The 20,078-nt window shown below is 39.4% G+C and overlaps 1 protein-coding gene across 1 annotated transcript in view; it reads right to left on the bottom strand.

Annotated features, from left to right (window-relative positions):
• Window positions 1-257: 257 nt before the first annotated feature.
• The window catches only part of SCP2 (sterol carrier protein 2), a 119,002-nt gene continuing 99,181 nt past the window's right edge, over window positions 258-20,078 (bottom strand). The window contains exons 14-16 of the mRNA XM_010847201.1: window positions 11,259-11,388; window positions 4,253-4,332; window positions 258-1,918 (exon numbers count right to left, since the gene is read on the bottom strand). Coding sequence (XP_010845503.1) covers window positions 1,823-1,918; window positions 4,253-4,332; window positions 11,259-11,388 — 306 coding nt within the window. The 3' untranslated portion in view covers window positions 258-1,822. The remainder of the gene's footprint in view (window positions 1,919-4,252; window positions 4,333-11,258; window positions 11,389-20,078) is intronic.

Below are 20,078 nucleotides of genomic sequence, written 5' to 3' on the forward strand. Positions count from 1 at the left end.
AACCATGATGCTTCCCTAGAAATTAAACTGCTGCTGTATTTTTATCATGAAGTACTTCTCTATTATGCATATAAATTGTATTTACACACGAATCTATCCCTACCCCCAAGAACCTGTTGTTGTTGTTTTTATTTGTTTGTTTGTTTTTCCAGGTTTCTCCTAAAGGCTATAACAAATATCTCCTGATACCTGGAATAAGTGAAGGCAGAATGCAGCAGCAAATTCAAACTACAAATAAGTCACACATTTTGTTGGAATGATTTTCTTGAAGTCTTTATTTCTTCAGAGAGTAAAAAGCCACCATGATTAGGAAGTAAGTCTGTGTTCTGAATTCATTTTGGGGGACCTGAGGTCAACTTATACTGACTTAATTTACCACCTTTCCCTAGCCCCAAACACTGTTCTGCTGGTTGTAGAACATGCAAAGTTAAATGGTCTAGCGGGGTCGGATCCACAGTCCTGATTTCATTATTAGAGACTCCCAGCATTTAAACAAACAAATTAAACCACCTGGCTTTTTACCTCCAACCACCTTTGGGTGAAGTAACCATCTTAACAGAAGAAAGGTGGGGTCTGGATGTCTCCCAAAGGTTCTACTAAGAGACTCACAAGATTATCAGAGCAGAAGGAGCCTTAGAGACCCTTTTAACAGGTTAGAATATGGGCTCAGATAGGCAGTTACTTATTTGCCTAAAAAAACAAGACTCCTAATTTCTAGTCAAGTGCTCTTTCCACCACAACACAACACCTCCCTAATCAAGAACTAGTGACTGATTATGCCAAAGTACCAGTAGATAGCAGTCTAGGTAACACAGATTGTAAATCTCAAATTTTTCTCTTACTCTCTGTCATCTGGAAAACTTTGAACAAAAATAATATACACAATAAAAACAAAGGCAATGAGGAAGAACTATTTTAATTTTGATATTGAATATTCTTCCAAAAACATTATTTTACCCCACATTTTACTGAGTAATTAGAAATAACATTAGCATCAGAAAAACTAGGAAGATAAATGTGGTTAAACTAACATATGGAAAAAGGAAAATTATAATTAAGAATGCTACAAATTTAAATTAATACAAGATTATAATTTGAAAACTGTGCATCTCAAAGCAAACTCCATTCACTGAATTACTTTCAAAACAGCATTTTGTGACTCTTATACACTAATTTTTTTCAAGAACAAATCTCATTTTAAAATATTTTTATTTTAAAAAATAGGCCTGGGTTCAGTGATAGATTTTTACTCCCAAGCTTTGATCACATTTCTTTGATTTGGGAAGAAAATGCCACTTTGATGGCAAGAAATTCAAAATTTTAAAGTTTATTTTTTTAAAAACAAAAATCCCAGTACAGAATTTTAAAAATTATCACTGAGAAATATATTAAGGTCATTAAATGCACAACATTAATTACTGGTCAGCTAATAATGATATTCTGTTTCTTCATTCTCCCAAGGAAAACTTGAAATTTCGGCAGAATAATCTTCAAATATACATTATTAGCAAAATGAGAGCTTCTGTTTACATACTTTTTGTATTTTGCTATTTCTAACTTTATTCTAAAACTCAATTTTACCCCAAACCATGATTACCATATTAACTTTGTAATGCACAGTTGTTTGCAACTCAGCAAAGCAGTAGTAAACCATCAGGTTCTATTCACCCAGCACTTAGAAAAAACAGAATTGATCACACCCATTTAAAAACAAATCTCATGCTATTTCCCAATGTATAGTTTCAATCTAAGTTCTGACAATGAAATATATGGATATATATCTATATATCTCATCTTGATTTTCAAAGGAGACAAAGGGAGTTCACAGCTTAGCTTTGCCAGGCTGAAGCTGGAGATTTTGTAACTTCATAGCCAGACCCATGTTGCCATTGATTTTCAATTTGCCTTGAAAGAAGGCCTGTGAGGAAAAAAAAAAAGAACATTTATTATTTGCTTTTTTTGTTTTGAGATCGCTGATATTTCTAGATTATCCATAGGGTCGCAAAGAATTGGACATGACTGAAACACCTTAGCACACATGCACTCAACCATCCAGCCCCAAGATGATTTATTTATCCAGGTCTCAAACTTTCTTCAGAATATGAAACTTGGCTTTCTGTAATAGATTTAGCACCTGATTCGTCACAAGGATGAATTTGTAAAAGTCATGCTTTACACAGAGCAGTCAAAAGGGACATTTTTCCAAAGTCTGTTCTCTTAGAAACTGAGTCTGCCATTACCTGTTTTCCTCAAAGAAGGTACATTTTCCACATCTTAGGCAGAGTGGGTTCATACTAGACTGATTTTATTTAAAAACATTACACATTCAGTGGGTCTGCCAGCAGGGAGGAAAAGCACATGTGTAACACACTCAGAAACTTGGGATTCGATTACAGATGCATCTATGCAATGAAATGTCAGCATTTTTCTCCCTTTTTTGTGTTCCCTACAGAAGGAGGCAGAGCAGCTTGCTGAGACTGAGGTGCCTGTGTGAATCTTTGGCTCAATAAGGAGACTCAAAACAGTCCCAAGTGCAGACACACAACTTGTTGCATTTAACAACTGCCTGGGAGGATTTTCCTGGTAGTCCAGTGGTTAAAAACCTGTCTTCCAGTGCAGGGGACATGAGTTTGAACTCTGGTCCAGGTAGATTGCACATGCTGCAGGGCAAATTTAAGTCTGTGCACCACAACTACTAAAGCCTGTGCACTCTAGAGAAGAAATGACCATTAGCACATTAATGCAAAGGTCTCCCACATTTATCTTTAATTCCTCTGGGTGCTAACAGGTGTTCAGGAAAAGCAAGCTGACACTCTCCAAACGGGTGGTAAACAGATAAACTGAGAGAACAAAGGCAGCTGAGTGTGAAGCCTGGCCACGCTACCAAGGAAGTGTATGGAGTGCACGGTGGCTGAGCTGCAGTGGGTGGGAAGGGGGACGTGCCAGCTCTGAAGAATCTCATGGACAGAGGAGCCCAGCAGGCTACAGTCCACAGGGTCACAAAGGCTCGGACACGACTGACGCAACTTAGCACGCGTGCACACCAGGCAGCATGTTAAGTTCTAAAGACACAAGGATGAACAAGATGTGTTTTGTTTCCTTGAGACAAACACAATCTAAATCTAATGGGGAAGAGACAGGCACATTATGACTACCATAATGAAACAAGTGCTAGGCTAGTAGCCCAGCAAGTGGCCCCAAAGAGGGACTGACTATAGCTCCCCAACAATGTGGTAGGAGGTCTTCAAACATATCATCTAAATTCCTTTTGTTTGTTATATTAATATTTATTTATTTGGCTGTGTCGGGTCTCACTTGCAGCATAAGGGACCTTGAGTTGCAGAATGTGAACTCTTAGTTGTAGCAGGTGGCATCTAGCTCCCCATCCAGGGATCGAACACAAGCCCCATGAATTGGGAGTGCAGAGTCTTAACCACTGGACCACCAGGGAAGTCCCTAAATTCATTTTGAAAGACAAGGAGTTTGTCAAGGAAGTCACAGTTCAGACAAAAAAAAAAAAAAGCACCGGCAAAGATACGAAAGTAGAAGGTCTTGCCTCTGTGACCACCGGCCCCTCCTTCTATCTGAATGACTCCTATTCTCCACCTGTACACTGCTGACTCCTGATCACCCCCAGGACAAAGCCAAGTGTTGTTTCCTCTGTGAAGCCTTCTCTGACAGCCCAGGAAGACGTGGCTTCTCTTCTTCCACCCTCCTCAACCACAAGCCAGACAGGGCACCATGGCTATTTGGTGCACTTACTCTTCTACAAACCTGTCTTGTACCAAATTGTGGATGCCCTGAACAAGTGAGCTATTTCTTATTCATCTGAACATTTCTAGCACACAAGGCAGTGGCTGGCACACGGTTATATCCACAACTGTTTGTCATTCATTAAGTGGACATTTGGGGAACACTGAGTTTTGTGGGTTTGACCGCTTTAGATTTTATGGGATGAGGCTGAGACAGGTGATGAAATCAAATGGGCTAAAACCCACCTATGTGTGTGTTTGTGCTTAGTCGCTCAGTCATGTCCAACTCTTTGCAACCCCATGAACTGTAGCCGGCCAGGCTCCTTTGTCCATGGGGATTCTCTAGGCAAGAATATTGGAGTGCCCTCCCCCAGGGCATCTTCCCAGCCCAGGGATCAAACCCAGGTCTCCTGTATTGCAGGCAGATTCTTTACTAACTGAGCCATCAGGAAAAAACCAAAACACACCTAATACAAGAATATAAGCACCATTATACGTACCGTCTGAGGATTCATTTTACCAGTCATCAAAGCCAATAAGTCCGAGTCGGCCATTGTAATTGTGCAGTCGGCCTTCTTATCTAAAACAGACATGCAGAAAGAAGGAGAAAAGGGGAGTGTTCAGTTTCATGTGTACATTTTAGTCAAAAGTTATTGACTGCAACAGAATCATACTCAGTGTTAGTGTGGGCACATGGGCACTCCCATACACTCTACAGCAGCCTGGTAAAATGTGGCATAAATCACAAGCAATCTTGATATTCGACAAGAGGGAATACATTAAATAATCATGGTATATTCATACAGTGGGGTACAATGCAGCCATTAGATGATGAGGATCTACATTTCACTGACCTGAAGATATTCATATTATACTGTTCATGATACTGTTACACAAGCCAGTTACAAAACGAACTGTAAGCATGAACCCATGTTTTGCTTAAAAACAGATATTCAATTATATATGTATAGGAAAAACATCTGTAAACTTGAAGACCAATATAATAATAATAGCTACTGGGGCACACAGACTCTAAGGTGACCCCTGCGATCGTTGCCTTCTGGTTTTCATTCATGCCTTCGTATAATCCCCTACCCTCGAGTATGGTCAGGACCTGTGACTTGCTTCTAGCCTGCAGAAAGTGAGAAAGGTGACGGTCTGTCATTCTTGTGTTGTATTACATTATATAAGACTCTCTCTTGCTGGCCAAGTTTGCCTCACTCTCCTGCTGGCCTTGAATAAGCTAGCTCCTATACTGTGAACTACATACCGCACAGGCAAAGAGCTACATGACAGGGTACTGGCCTTTAGAAGCTGCGGGTAGACTCTGGACTATAACCAGTAAAAAAAAAAAAAACAAACCCTAAAGCTATCATTCTTACAGTTGCAAGGAAGTAACTTCTGCAGCAACATGATTGAGCTTGGATATAAACCCCTTCTCCAGCCAAGTCTCCAGATGACAACCCAGCCCTGGACAACACCCTGACTGCAGCCTGTAAGACCTTATGCAGAAGACCCAGCTAAGCTGTCCTCAGCCAACATACCCATGGAAGCTGTGAGGTAATAAATGAGTGTTTTGTTTTAAACCACTAAGTTTGTGGTCATTTGTCGTGCGGTAACAGAAGATGCATACCTAGCGCTATCCGAACTTAACAAAATTTTTCTGCAAAGGATCAGACATTACATACTCTAGGCTTTGTGAGCCATTAGCTCTCTACTTCAGTGACTCAACCCTGCACCTACAGCACAAGAGCAGCCACAGATAATACATAAACAAATGCAGGCAGCTGTATTCCAACAAAACTGTTTTCAAAACAGTAGCAGACCAAGAGGGAGAAGATATTTGTAACTCATATATCGAACAAAGAACTTGTAGCCAGAAAATATAAAAAAACTCCTACCACTCAATTAGAAAAGGGTGGATAGACCAATACAAAAATGGGCAAACAGGCACATACAAAAGATCTCCCAATGGCCAGAGACGCACATGAAACACTGCTCGGTTCCACTGGTCATCAGGAAAATGCAAACTGAAAGTATAGATGAGACACTGCAACATACCTACTACAATGAAGAGCTTCAAAAACACCCAGTGCTGGTACGGATGAACAGCTAAAGGTCAATATAATGCTAGAGGGACTGTAAGATGTTACAGTCACTTTAGAAAACAGCCTGGAAGTTTCTTAGAAAGCTACAAACACATATGCCATATGACCTAGTAATCCCACTCTTAAGAGTTCAGTGTTTACTCAAGAGAAATGAAAACACAAATCCACATAAGGACCTGTATGTGAATGTTCACAGAGGCTTTATTCAAACTGCCAAAATCTGGAAAAAAGACAAATATACATCAGCCAGTGAGTGAATAAACTACTCAGCAACAAACAGGAACACACTACGGACAGTCCGTGAAAGATGTGGGCTCAAAGGCTGCAGGCTATTATGATTCCATGTGCAGTTTATGACATGCTGGAAAAAGTGAAACCACAGGGACAGAAATCAGATCAGTGGTTTCCAGGACCCGAGCATGAGAGAAGGGGATTGACTACCAAAGGAGATGAGGACATTTTTTGGAAATATTCTGTATCTTGATTTTTGGTAGTGGCTACACAACTGTAGGCATTTGTCTAAATTCATAGAATTGTAATCTAAAAATGGTAGATTTTATTGTACATAAATTATACCTTAAAGAATTTGACTTAAAAAAAAAAAGACTAAACTAAATTACCAAAGTACTGTCAAAAATGTGGAACAAATAAAACTCTCATATAATATTGAAGAGTAATACAGAAGAGAATTAAAACAGTATGTCCACAAGGAAACTTGGCTATATGGTAGCTCATGAGTTAATATTTCTATTCCTGGTTATATGCCAAATGGAGATAAGTACATATGTCCACTAAAAGACACACATGAGAATGTCTGTAATGGCTGTATTCATTAACACCCCAAAATGGAAACATGTAAAGATATATCAACCATGAACTGAATAAATAAATTCTGATGGAGTCACACAGTAAAAATGAACTGACGCTACATGCAATAATATAATGGATCTTACAATGATGAAAGAAGCCACACCTCAAACAGTAAATATTGTATGGCTCCATCTGTATGAATTTCCAAAATAAATAAAATTCAACTTACGGTGATAGAACTTGGAATAGTGGTTCCTTTGGGGAATGATTAGAGATGGGAGGTGATATGTGGGAGGTTTCTAGAGTGCTGGCAACTTTCTACCTCTTGAGCTGGGAGATGTATTCATTTGTTAACATTTATTTGCCTATACACTCAGATTTATGCCTTTCTTTATGGGCTAGACCTCAAAAAAATTTTACACAAAACAAAAAATGAGGTGGCGGGATGAATTTGCCCCACAGGCCATCATTTGTCAACTCTTGATATAGATGGTAAGATTATAGGAAAGTAATTTTTTCATTTTATTTCTCTATCTTTTCCAAATTTTTTACACTTGATTATGTATTACTTATATAAAAACAAAGTTTTTAAAATAATAATTTTAATACTATAATCAAAATATAATGGCAAAAATGCCATATCACAAAGACTCTAAATTCTTCTTGCAAAAGCAGCCATGTCTACTCTGGACAAATGAGAAGTTTCAAGTGTAAAAGGAAAAATTCACCAAGAAATTAAAATTTTCAGCAGTCAGTGTTTTAGGTAATCAGTATAATAACAGTACTCTAATAGCACTACAACTGATAACAGTAATAATATCAAATTATGGCCCAACAGTTAGCTAATCTTTGCCTTAATTAAAAAAAAAAAAACATAGCAGTTGCTATGGTCTGAATGTCTGTATCCTCCCAAAACTCGTATGTTGAAATCCTAATGCTTAATGCTATAGTATTAATATGGAGGGCCTCCAAGGGTCATGATGGTAGAGCCCTTATGAATGGATTTATGCCTTATCAAGAGGCTTCAGAGAGACCCTGAGCCCTTCCATGATGTGAGCCCACAGTAAGAAAGCACTGGCTATGAACCAGGAAGAAGGGCCTCACTAAATGTGACCATAGCAATGTCCTGATCTTGGACTTCCAGTCACCAGAACTATGACAGAAATTCCTGTTGTTTATGAGCCGCCCAGGCTGTGGTATGTTCAATACAGCAACTCAAATGGACTAGGATGGGAATAAACTATTAAAGCATATGATGCCCATATTATTAACTAAAACAATGTTGGAAATTAAAAATTTTTGTATGTCTTAGAATGCAGGGGTAACCCTTAAAAGGACTGTGATTTAACAGCCATTTCATCTTTGGCTGTAACAAAATTTTCTCATTACATGAGAAAAAGTCTAAAGTTTTAAAAATTAAGGTATTTATGGGGGAGAGGGGTGGGATGGATTGAGAGATTGGGATTAACATATACACATTACTATGTATAAAATAGATAACTAATGAGAATCTACTGTAGCACAGAGACCTCTACTCTGTGCCCTGTGGTGACCTAAATGTCTGGAAATTCAAAAAAGAAGGGATGTATGTATACATTATAGGGCTTCCCTGGTGGCTCAGATGGTAAAGAATCTGCCTGCAATGTGGGACACCCGAGTTCAATTCCTGGGTTGGGAAAATCCCCTGGAGAAGGGAATGGCAATCCACTCCAGTATTCCTGCCTGGAGAATTCCATGGACAGAAGAGTCTGATAGACTATATAGTCCATGGGGTCACAGAGTCAGATACAACTGAGCAACTAACACTAACATGTTTACATAAGGCTGATTCACTTTGCTACATAGCAGCAACTGATATGGTAGTATAAAATGAGCACACTCCAATAATAAAAAATAACAACAATAGCCTTAATATCAGGTAGAGTAATTCTCCCCACTTTATTTTTTGTAATGATTTTTAAGCTAACGGCACCCCACTCCAGTACTCTTGTCTGGAAAATCCCATGGACGGAGGAGCCTGGTAGGCTGCAGTCCATGGGGTCGCTAAGAGTCAGACACGACTGAGCGACTTCACTTTCACTTTTCACTTTCATGCACTGGAGAAGGAAATGGCAACCCACTCCAGTGTTCTTGCCTGGAGAATCCCAGGGATGGGGGAGGCTGGTGGGCTGCCGTCTATGGGGTCGCACAGAGTTGGACACGACTGAAGCGACTTAGCAGCAGCAGCATGACTAAGAAAAGTCTTGCTGGAATTTTGGTAGAAATTGTATTTAGTACATAGATGAATTTGAGAAGTGACACCTTTATTCAACTGAGTCTTCCAATCTAAGAATATGCTATTTCCCTCCATTCAGTTAGGTTTTCTTTGATTTCCTTTGTTAATGTTTTATAATTTTCAGCATATAGATTCTGTACATGTTTTTTAAGTGTAAATCTAAGTATTTAATTTTTTGTAGAAAACTAATAATATTAATACTATTGTGTTTTAAAAAACATTAAGGTATTTACAATTTAGAAAATCCAATTCTCTTGTAGATAGATAACATCAAAGAGCAGGGAGAAAAAAAAGTTAGCAAACTGAGATAGCTGGACTTGATTTATAGCTGGATTAGATCCTAATATTCCAAGAAAGGACTCCTAGTGACTTTAGGAAATAAAGTGCTGCTGCTGCTGTTACTATACCAGCACTTACTGAGCTCTCTCTATGCTGAGAGCTTCACATACCTGGACTTTATTTGATCTTAATAACCCTATGAGTATTGACAGAACTCTTCCTCCTTCACAGTCCAGGTACCATCAATTGCACCCCAAACACTCCTGGTGACCTGGTGACTCCACCTAACACTTTTCTCACTGCCAACACTCAAGCTATCCTTTTTGCTTACTTAGATGGTGGTATCATCCATTCTCCTAATTGCGCTCTCTGCCTCTGATTTCTTCCTTTCTAATTCATCAGGTCTAATACAGCAGCTTCATCCTCTAAAACACAGCTCTGACTTTCATTTTTTTCAAAAAAGCTAGTGTCCCTAGATCACCTCTCTCAATTGCACCAGGTTCTCTCCAAAGAGAGAAACATAACATACAATATAGCTACCATTTACTGAATGCTTACTAAGCATCACTCATTTGTTCTGCTGTTCATTTTTATTATCTATTTTATTGAAGGCCTACCAGGTATCAGATATTGTTCTAGGCACTGTGAATGCAGCAGTGAACCTAAGAGGCAAAAGCTCTGCCTTCACGTAGCTTACAACTCAAGGGGGGGATGGACAATAAGCAAATAAATAAGATACAGTATATCAGATGGAGGAAAGTGCTATAAATAAAAGTAAGGCAGAAAAGGACAATAGGGAATGATAATGAGGTATGATTTAGAAGTGTGGCTGGGGAAACGCTCACTGAGAAGGTGACATTTGGGCAAAAATCCAAAGCAAATGCAAGGACCAGTCATGAGGATATCTGAAGGATGATGATCCCAGGCAGTAGAAAGTTCCTGAACTGGGAATACCTTACACTCAAGCCACAGCAAGGAAGCCACTGTGACTGGAGCAAAGTGAGGAAGATGTAGTAAGAAAGAGACTAGGGCCAATTACATGGTATGTACAGCATAGACTGGAACAACACTGTAAGTCAACGATACTTCAATTAAAAAAAGAAGGGCCAAGCATGACTTCAAGGATTTTAGATGGAGGAACTGGTTAAACAAAGGGGAAATTTATCAAAATGGAATATCAGTGGATACTTAGTAAGTATCCAAGTAAATCTGTTAGTTAAGCAGCTGGATATACACCTTGGAGTTCAATGCCTGAGTTCACACCAAGAAATCTGGGAGTCATCAGTGTAGAGACGGTTTGAAAAGCATGAGATTAGATGAGAGCCCCAGGCAGTGAATGTAGATAGAACTGAGCCTTAGAGCACACCAACATTTATACACTGAGAGATAAGGAAAAAACAGGGAGAGGCCAAGAGGGAACACCCAGTAGGTAGGAAGAAAGCCTAGAAGAGTAATATTATAAGAACTGGGAACTAACCACTGAAGTTAGCAATACGGTGGTTACTTGTGACCTTGACAAGAACAGTTTTGGAATAATGATGAGCTGACAAAGACTGACTGAAGTAGGTTCAAGAAACACCGAGATGACAGGAAGTGGAGATAGTGAGTATAGACAGGTCTTTTGAGGACATGTAGCCATACACTGACCCATGTGCTTCACAGGTTAATTAGCAGACAATTCTCTTAATCCCCACACAAATCCTATGAAATAGGAACCATTTATTATTTCCATTTACAAATTAAAAAAAAAAAAAAGCTCGGAGTGAAATAATTTAAGGCCAGAATCTGTGAGTGGCAGGACCAGGACTCTAAACCCAAGCTTGTCTAATGCCAAAGCCTAATGCTAGCAACAGTGATGGAGCCTCTCAATCTTTGGGAGAAAACCTAGGACCTATTCCTAGTCCCAAAGATTCCCCAGTCCTTGACAAGGTTCTCTAACTTTAAAGCCAGCCCTTTGGGGGACACCAAAGCAGGCCCCCATTTTCCTTTGTGAACTTGTCAGTGCTTAATCAATGAAGTCATCACTGCACTGACCTGAGTTAGGGAGCACTGATCCTTTGCCATTCTTCACGTCCACCACCCAGGTGGCTTCTTTACCCCCAGGGCCATCCTTCACCTTAAAGGCAAAAATACCACCGATTTTCTTCACAAACTGCTCTCCTTCCTGGAAAGAAAAATAACACAGAGTTATATTAAGTTCATTCCTCTGGTTTTGCCCCCAAATTAAATGTTTAAGCAGATATATGACATGAGCTGCTGGGCAGCAGGCAGTCCCCAGGCTCCCTTAGGATCTTTTACCCAGAAAATCCAAAAGGTAACCTGGCAGCAACTCCCTCATCTGCCAGATCTTCTGATGAAAATGTCTTTCTGGGATACAACCGATAGAAGGGTGGGGGAATTGGGGAGTGAGTGGCACAGCAGCACTTTCTATTGAAATAGGCTTCATTTGTCTCAATAATTTCTGGAAGATTCACTCTGGCCTCTCAAAACATAGGAACCCTATCCCCTCTTTTTTTCTAGCAGGTAAATTCCTTCACATATATGTTTGGTGTTCCACAATCAGAATTTAAAGATAAGTGGTTCAACTCATTTTCTGGATTACTATAAAGAATTATATAATATCCCATCCACCACCTACTTTTGGATCTTGGGGAATGAGGCTGAAAAAATAACCTCAGATCCATATCTCTGTAGGGTGGTTTCCTTTCTCCTCCCCTCTTCCCTTCATTCCCACTCTGTTTCCCCTTTTCTTACTGAAATACTGACTGACTGAAACCGTGACTGTCCCCAAACTTTGTTTCAGGCTTTACAGAGTTAGAAGGGTAAATGATAACACACTATGATCTCTATGATGAAGCAGAGCACAGAGGACGCCCTAAGTTGGCTGTCAGGGTGAATAACTCACACACCTCCCCCTGAAAAAGCACATAGACACAATAACTTCATTGCAATTAAATATATCATACTGCAGAAAAATAGAAAATACTGATAAAGAAAAAGAAAATAGAAATCATTCACAATTTCATCACCACTCAAGAAAATAACATGTTGATATAAATCCCCTCTATCTTTTTTTCTCTGCATATATACTTTTTAAATGGGATCACAGTGTATACTATAGTGTTTTGTAATCCACCTTTCAGTTTAATATATCTATCCTTACTACTGTGTCATTAAGAATTCTTCTACATAATTTTAAATGACTATACATAGTCTTTAATTGTAGAAACTCACTATACTTTATTCTCTGTTGCTTGATGGGCTTCCCTGGTGGCTAGCTGGTTAAGAATCTACCTGCAATGCAGGAGACCCTGGTTCGATTCCTGGGTTGGGAAGATCCCTTGGAGAACGGATAGGCTACACTCCAGTACTCATGGGCTTCCCTGGTGGCTCAGCTGGTAAAGAAACCACCTGCAATGTGGGAGACCTGGGTTTGATCCAGGACATGGCAACCCACTCTAGTGTTCTTGCCTGGAGAATACCCATGGGAGAGGAGCCTGGCGGGCTACAGTCCATGGGGTCGCAGAGAAACGGGCATGACTGAGCGACTCAGCACAGCACAGCTGTTGCTTGATATTTAGGTTAGTCCTAAGTTCTGGCTATTAAAACAATGCTGTAAATAACATTCTTGTATCTAAGTATTTTTATATAAACTCATTTATATAAAGTTAAACTCCAAGAATTCAACTTTGCTAATTAATAACAATAAATTTGAAACAGCATAAGTTTGAATTCTTGCTCTGTCATGTACTTATGTAACCCTGAGCGAGTTAATAAACCTCTCTCATTCTGTCTTCTTTTCTGTGAAACAGAGTTAATAATAGCAGCTATCCTCATAAAGTTGTACAATACTTAAATACCCACAAAACACAGAGTAACTGCTTAATAAATGTTAGTATTTTTTCCCATTATTTCACTCTATGATCTGTCTGCTATTTCTGTGCCAGTATTATAGCTTTATAAATCTACTTTACTCTTTAATATAGTAAATTTCCACGTGTGTGTGTGTTAGTCACTCAGTCGTGTCCAGTTCTTTGCAACCCAATGGACTGCAGCCCACCAGGCTCCTCTGTCCCTGGGATTCTCCAGGCAAGAATACTAGAGTGGGTTGCCATTTCCTTCTCCTGGGGATCTTCCTGACCCAAGGATAGAACCTGGGTCTCCTGCATTGCAGGAGGATTCCTTATTATCTGAGCTATTATAGGGAATCCAAACATTTCCATAATCTTCCAAATATTCTTCACTAATCTTGGATTTGTTTGAACCTTTTTTTTCTTCTAGATGTACATGATAATCATTTATTTAGTTTTTTGCCCCAAAATGCTGTTGGATTTAAACAGGGTTACATAAAATACATGGATCTGTTTGATAGAGAATAATTACCTTATAATATTAAGTCCTCCCATTCACGAATATGTTCTATCTTCAAGTTTTCCTTGATGTCCCTTGGCAGTATTCTGTCATTTCCCCCCATATAAGCTTTTGTACATTTCTTGCTAAGTTTATTATTAGTTATTTTATATTGCTCTTGTTAGTAATATGTTTTTCATTATATTTTTACTGAATTATTGAAAATACATAGAAAATATATTGATCTTTTTATATTTATTTTAGAATTGACTACCTTTTGAGTCTTCTTACAATTTCTAATAGCTTTTACTTCCCACTTTTTTTTTTTTTTTAGCCTTACATCCTGCAATAATTTATATCCAAGATTCTTTCTTTTGGTTAGAAGAACACAATATTTGTTCTTCTAACAAAGATTTCAGTGTTTACTATGCTCAGGCACTGTGCTAACTACCTGAAACACTCAAATAATCATTACTAGATACTCACCTCTGTTTCTATGTAGGCAGAGATACTGACCTAAGTTCTTATTGTGCCTTGCTTTTTATAACAAATTCACTGAGATATAATTCATATACCATAAAATGTATCCTGTTAAAGTAGTTTAGTGGTATTTTAGTATATTCAAAGTTGTGCAACCAACACCAGTATCTAACTTTAAAACATTTTCATTGCCCCCTAAAGAAGCCAACACCCATTAGCAGTCACCCTCTACCTCACCATTCTCTCTTTCCACCAACCCCTGCCAACCACTTATCTACCTTCTGTTTACAGAATTATACAATATATGATCTTTTGTGACTGGCTTCTTTCACTTATCATAATGCTTTTAAGGTTCATCCATGCGGCAGCATGTCTCAGAAATTAATTCCTTTTCATGACCAAGTAACATTCCATTGTATGCAGGCAGCACATTTTGTTTAGCCATTCATCAATTGGCAGCTGTTTCCCCTTTTTAACTATTATCAGTAATACTGCTATGGACATTTGTGTCCAGGTTTTCACATGGACATTGATAGGCTCTAATTCCTCTTAGGTTTACATTTAGAAGTTAAAATTTATGTTATTTTAGGGTGATGTGTAACTTTTTGAGGAACTATCAAACTGTTTTCTAAAGTGGCTGTACCATGTTACATCCTACCAGCAACAAAGGAAGGTTCCAATTTCTGCACATCCTTATCAGCACTTCTGTCTTTTTTATTTTAGTCATCCTAGTGGGTGTGTTGACCTTTTTCCTGGACACAGATAATAAGCCCGAACCTATCTGGAATCAACCACAGGTCTTAGGATTCCAAAGAAGCTATTCTAAAATTATTGAGTCTAGGCCTACTTATTTCAACCTCCATGGAGGCAAATCTCACATGTGAGTGTCCTGAGACCAACTACTAACATTTTCTAGTTAAGTCAAAAAACCAAAATGACTGTCAGATTTTTTTAAAGTGGAGGAGAGAAATTCTCTTATTTTGCTTCCCTTAAAAGATCTCAAATTATTTTTAAGCTAACTCTAGGAAAAATTATTAACAACAATAACAATCTTTGGGCGGCTATAAAGTTTTCAAGTGCTTTTTTTTTTTAGTGCTTTTTATATCATTATTTAATTTTCATAAAACCCTGTAAGTAACTGGACAGGTATTAATATTACCTCATTAGGCAGAAACAACTAGGGTTCTAAACGGTTAAGAACCCTTTAGACTATTCTCTATCCTGCTGCCAACTAATCCACCTAATACAAACCCACCTAACACTAACAGAATTGTCACTTTCAGATTTGAATTTAGATGGCTCCCCACAGCCCACAGGATAACGCATGTCTTTACATTCATTCTAGAGTCTTCGTAACCGGAAGGTAATGCTCTTACCTTCAGCCCCTTTTTCATCCTCCTCAGGGCTTTTTTGTTCTGACCATTTTTAATGTCATGAACATACGTGCTTCTGTGCCCTTACTTATGCCCTGCCCGAATTCACTCACCTCTTCCTTTTCTCCATTCCTACCCAACTTCACCAAGTCAAGTCCTCAGTTCACATGCTAACTCCTCCGGAAAGGCTTTCTGTCTCTATTGGACACTTTGATAGCCCTTTGCACATAATCCACACGCATGTTTCTTGTCAAAGCCGTTTTCTTTTTTTTCCTAGGAAATTTTTTCCATGTCTGTCTTGCCACTAAACTCTAATGTTCCCTGAGGGGAGGTAACATATGACAAGTAAGTAATACAACCAGAACTCAAATTCAGGTCGGTTTAACTTCAAATTCAATGCTCTTTCCATTTGCTATCATATGGCAAAGGTGGTTACATCAATACTTTCAAACTTTAGCCTATAAAAGTAGTTTCTGTCACCATGCATAAATTGAAAGAAAGTTCAAAGTCTTTTCCACATTCCTTAAAATCTTTTGTCCTTCAAGGTTCTGCGGAGGTAACCTAGAAAAGTAGATTAGTAATGCTGGGGTCTGGGCCACCCAAAGAGCCAGGACTCCTCTGGAGCCAACGGCCCATGAACAGCTACATCTATGACATCTGCTTGCACAATGCCTCAGGAATAGTTATGGCAGACGCCAAGTTAGAGCAGGAAAACACAGCAAATGTTTAGAAACTACCCCAATACTTAGAAACTCCTTCCACTTCTTTAAGACAGATGTAGATTAACTTTGCATCTGCTGTTACTTTTGAGAACCAACTGATCCTCTTATAAAATCAAATCCTTTAGCCAATAAGACAGTTTCAATTGAAGAGGGAGTGAGAGAGGGTAAGGAAATGGACAAGGAGAGAGTTAAAAGGGTAAAGAAACTACACATCTTTTGTGAAACTGGAGATCACAAATAGTTCTAAGTGGCTTCGGTACTTGAAGAAAAGTAATTCTTTTTGAGTAGCAAAAGGTCAAGGAGTAGGTCCTGTGGTAAACTGAACAGGAACAAAAAATTAAGACAGAATTCAAAGAAGGGCAATAGGGTACTGCTAACAAAGACAAAAGTGGAAATAAAATCTCTTGCCAGATTTCTTTTTTCCCAATGAAGAAAATGCATGAATTGACAAAAGATTCCAATACTTTCATTTTCTGGTGTGGCAAACATTTAGAAAACTGACAGTCGTGAGAAGGAGAGAAAAAATAAGGGGACAAGGTTGACACAAGAGAGGTTACAGACGGAGAAGAATTAAAATGGGAGCAAGAGGCAAACATGTGCAAAGTTAAAAGAACACTGTGAAATAAAAACACCACTGTTAATCCCAATAATGAAGTATTCAATGGCTGACCTACAGCCATATCAGATACTCTCTAAACTTTTTTTTTTGACAGAATAATGTTAAAAAATGGGACAACCTGGCAGAAGTTAACTATCCTATGGGCTACTCTGCAGGCAAATATTGGTGTCATTAAAAAATTTTTTTTCAGGCCTTAGCAAGTTCAACTTCATTTTAGTGGATACTTGTAATGAAAGAAATTTCAAAAACAATAAGCAGATATACTTTTCTACTCTTGGGAAAGGTTTTTTTTTAAAAAACCAGTCAACAAAGCACTGGAGATAGAGTGAAGAAAAAACAGTCAATCTCATGAACTATCATTGAGTCTGGAAATTAATACCCTCTTTTTGGTGGATAGTCTGGCAATATGTATCATGGCATTAAATACCTAAAGATGAGTACAAATGGAAATTTATTATAACTTTATTTTTTGCAAGACTTAAATACAACCTAATGTTCATCATAAGAGGCTAGTTAAATAGAGTATGATATTTATAATCAAACATATACTATGGGGTCATTAAAACTCATGGTAAGGGTTTATATTTATGGGTAGGGAACATACTATCAAGAAACAAGAAGCTGGTTATAAAACAACAGGTAGACCAATGCAGGTGTATCCTTGCAAAATGGTGGCAGAACAGGTCTGCAAGCTGCTGGGCCAGTGCCTGCCTGCTGGAAACAGTCAACCCTGGCCCTCTCTACCTCAAGAAGACTGATGATCGTTACAAAAATTCTAGAAATGTAGGGTATTTTGTCAAGACATGTCATTCACATTAGCTATTTAGTGCAATCACACCCACAGCACAATCACCTTAAGATGTTAAGAAATCCTTTGTGTTACAATAAGGGAGTTTCGAGATATGCACAATGTCTGTTTTCACACTGTGCCTCTAACATGAGTGAACTGCACACCTTAAATATTTTGAATCTTTTTATTTGAGCCCACTGGTCAGTTTCACAGATGTGTAAAATTAAAATCAATTATGAAATTCCAAGATGTCTTTAATGAAACAATGAAGTAAAGGTCTAATTTTACCCAAGGGAACAACTCTCTTTTTGGAGAAAGAGTTACTATTAGGTTGCTTTAGTATGACTATTATCTATCAAGAACTAATTACTGTACATAAACAGAGGTCCGCATATAACAAATTTAAAAATTCAGCATGTACTGTATGATCCTAGTTGTGTAAAACTGTTTATTCAGATACACAGAGAGATGTCTGAAAGAATATCAACCACCGTTAATACTTTAGGGAGCGCTCAGTAATGGCATTTCAGGAGATTTAAAATTTTTCTTGGAGGAGCTAAGATGGCGGAGGAATATGACGGGGAGAACACTTTTTCCCCCCACAAATTCATCAAAAGAACATTTAAACGCCAAGTAAATTCCACAAAACAACTTGTGAATGCCGGCAGAGGACATCAGGCACCCAGAAAAGCAACCCATTGTCTTTGAAAGGAGGTAGGAAAAAATATAAAAGACAAAAAAAGAGACAAAAGAGGGAGGGACGGAGCTCCGTCTGGGAAGGGAGTCTTAAAAAGAGAGAAGTTTCCAAACACCAGGAAACATTCTCACTGCCGAGTCTGTGCCGAGCCTTGGAAGCACAGAGGGCAACATAACAGGGAGGAAAAATAAATAAACAATTAAAACCCCCAGATTACGAGCCCTACGTTAACTCCCCCAGCGGAGAAGCAGCGCAGACGCCTGCATCTGCCATTAGCAAGCGGGGGCTGGGCAGGGAAGCGCAGCACGGGCTGCATTGCTTAGAGTAAGGATCTGGCCTGAATACCCTGAGCACTACCTGAGGGAAATAATTTGGGCTAGCAAACCAGACTGTGGGATATCTACCACGCGAAAAGCCAGCCCTAACCTAAGACACTGCCAGGCCCGCACACGGAACAAGGACTGTACAGAGATAGCTGGCTGCAGACCGTCCCCCTCCGGTGACAGGCAGCCAGAGCCGGAAGGGGGCAATCGCAGCCCCAGAGAGACATTATCTACAAAACTGTAAGCAGGCTTCTTTGCTAACTAAAAGTTCTTGGGGTTCTGGACAGTCAACATCCGCCTGCAAAGGTGTGCCAGTTGTACACCCAGATAACCGAGCAGCGGGGAGGCGATAAGTTGCAGCAACCGCGCTCGCCAAACACCTCATCATTGAAAGACAAGTATATGTCTTGTCTTTCTTCTCTGAGCTGCTCGGACCTAGGAAGGGCACAAAACGCAGGCCCAACCAAATCTGTGCCTCTGAGGACTACCCGAGTGCCTGAACCTGAGCAGCTTAGACCTGGGAGGTTCAAGCAGCCCAGGGCTGGCCGCGGATGGTTCCTGGCGGAGCAATCTAGAGCCTGAGCAGTGTGGGCAGGGAGTCTACACGCACCGTGAGTGGGGACAGGCCCAGTGTGGCTGAGGCACTGCGCACATGCCAGTCTTATTTATTTGCAGCGTCCCTCCCTCCCCATGGAGAAGGCAATGGCACCCCACTCCAGTACTTTTGCCTGGAAAATCCCATGGATGGAGGGGCCTGGTAGGCTGCAGTCCATGGGGTCACCAAGAGTCCGACACAACTGAGCGACTTCACTTTCACTTTTCACTTTCATGCATTGGAGAAGGAAATGGCAACCCACTCCAGTGTTCTTGCCTGGAGAATCCCAGGGACGGGGGAGCCTGGTGGGCTGCCTATGGGGTCACACAGAGTCGGACACGACTGAAGTGACTTAGTAGCAGTAGCAGTCCCTCCCCACAGCACGACTGAACAAGTGAGCCTTAAAAAAAAAAAAAAAGGTGTCCACCACCGCCCCCTTTGTATCAGGGCGGAAATCAGACACTGAAGAGACAAGCAAACAGAAGAAGCTATAACAGAGGGAACCACTTTGGAAGCGACAGGCAATAGATTAAAACCCCGTGGTTAGTACCAACTACATAGGAAGGGGTCTATAGATCTTGAGAAATATAAGCCGGAACAAGGAACTAGCCGAAAATGAACTGAACCCACAATACCCACAACAACATCAGAGAAAGTCCTATATATATTTTTACTATTTTTATGATCATTCTTTCTTTCTTTTTTTTAAATTAAAAAAATTTAAAAAAATATACAAGCAACTCCTACAGCTCAACTCCAGAAAAATAAACGACCCAATCAAAAAATGGGCCAAAGAACTAAATAGACATTTCTCCAAAAAAGACATACAGATGGCTAACAAACACATGAAAAGATGCTCAACATCACTCATTATCAGAGAAATGCAAATCAAAACCACTATGAGG

The sequence above is a fragment of the Bison bison genome, unplaced genomic scaffold (genome assembly GCF_000754665.1).
Source record: "Bison bison bison isolate TAMUID 2011002044 unplaced genomic scaffold, Bison_UMD1.0 scf7180017864244, whole genome shotgun sequence".
Classification (NCBI taxonomy): Eukaryota; Metazoa; Chordata; class Mammalia; order Artiodactyla; family Bovidae; genus Bison; species Bison bison.